Source organism: Prosopis cineraria, unplaced genomic scaffold (genome assembly GCF_029017545.1).
Source record: "Prosopis cineraria cultivar Desert tree isolate PC_DT_omini unplaced genomic scaffold, ASM2901754v1 PC2, whole genome shotgun sequence".
Classification (NCBI taxonomy): Eukaryota; Viridiplantae; Streptophyta; class Magnoliopsida; order Fabales; family Fabaceae; genus Prosopis; species Prosopis cineraria.
Genome location: NW_026555333.1, coordinates 24383022 through 24384453, shown reverse-complemented (window position 1 = coordinate 24384453; position 1432 = coordinate 24383022). Strand labels below are relative to the sequence as shown.

General features: G+C 39.5%; 1 protein-coding gene across 1 annotated transcript; it reads left to right on the top strand.

The window, feature by feature from the left end:
- The first annotated feature begins 721 nt into the window (after positions 1-721).
- Positions 722-1165, top strand: LOC129302665 (uncharacterized). Its single transcript, XM_054941571.1, has 2 exons — positions 722-805; positions 917-1165. The coding sequence occupies exons 1-2, from the start codon at positions 722-724 to the stop codon at positions 1163-1165; spliced, it is 333 nt and encodes a 110-aa protein (XP_054797546.1).
- Positions 1166-1432: the final 267 nt, after the last annotated feature.

Below are 1432 nucleotides of genomic sequence, written 5' to 3'. Positions count from 1 at the left end.
AATTGAGATAATAGGAGTGGTGAACAAATTCCTTAAAGTCTTTTCAGAGGAAGTATTTGGATTACTGCATGAGTGAGAGATGGAATTTTTCATTGACCTTGTGCTTGGAGCAGAACCTATATTAAAAGCTTCGTATCGGATGTCTCCATTTGAGTTGGCAGAGCTAAAGAAACAACTAGAGGAATTGCTAGAAAAAGGGTTCATAAGACTGAGTATATCTCTGTGGGGATCACCGGTGTTATTTGTGAAGAAAAAAGATGGTAGTATGAGACTTTGCATTGACTACAGATAGTTGAACAAGGTGATAGTCAAGAACAAATATCCTTTGCCCAGAATTGATGACTTACTATATCAGCTGGGTAGAGTTGCAGTGTTTTCTAAGATCGACCTGTGATCAAGCTATCATCAACTATGAGTCAGGGTTGAAGATGTGCCAAAGATTGCCTTTTGCACTAGATATGGTCACTATGAATTTCTAGTGATGCCATTTAGATTGATGAATGCTCCAACAGTATTTATGGACTATATGAATACAATCTTCCGTCCTTATCTGGATAAGTTCATGGTGGTATTCATCGATGATATTCTAATTTACTCAAGAGACAAGGAAGAGCATGCGAAGCATCTTTGTACTGTCCTGTAACTTTTAAAGGATAATAAGTTGTATGCCAAACTCAGTAAATGTGAGTTTTGGTTAAGGGAAGTGAGATTTCTTAGTCACATGGTGTCAACAGAAGGGATTACCGTGGATCCACACAAGGTAGATGATATGTTGACATGGGAACCACCTACCTCAGTGACAGAGGTCAGAAGCTTTTTGGGATTAGCAGGCTACTATCGACGATTCATTTAAGGATTTTTGCAGATCGCGCCTCTATTGACTAAGTTGACTTGAAAGGATCAACCGTATATGTAGACAGATAAGTGTGAGTTGGCATTTCAAGGGCTAAAGAGGAAACTGACGTCTGCTCCAGTACTGGTTATTCTTAATCCTCAATTACCATATGTGGTTTATACGAATGCATCATTGAAAGGTTTAGGGTGTGTTTTAATGCAAGATGAGCGAGTTGCTGCTTATGCCTTAAGACAACTACGACCGCATAAGGAGAATTACTCGACTCATGATCTAGAGTTAACAGCAGTGGTTTTTGCCTTGAAAATTTGACGACACTATCTCTATGGGTCTTGTTTGAAGTACTTAGCGACCACAAGAGTTTGAAGTACTTAGTGGATAAGAAGGAACTAAACATGAGGCAACGCAGGTGGATGTAATTTCTCAAGGACTACAACTTTGAGATTAAGTATCATCCAGTAAAGCCAATATAGTGGCCGATGCGTTAAGCAGGAAAATAGTGCATGTCATCCACATGATGATCTAAGAGCATCAATTACTTGAGACCTGCCTGGATACTCAGAGGAAAGCGCCTCAGAT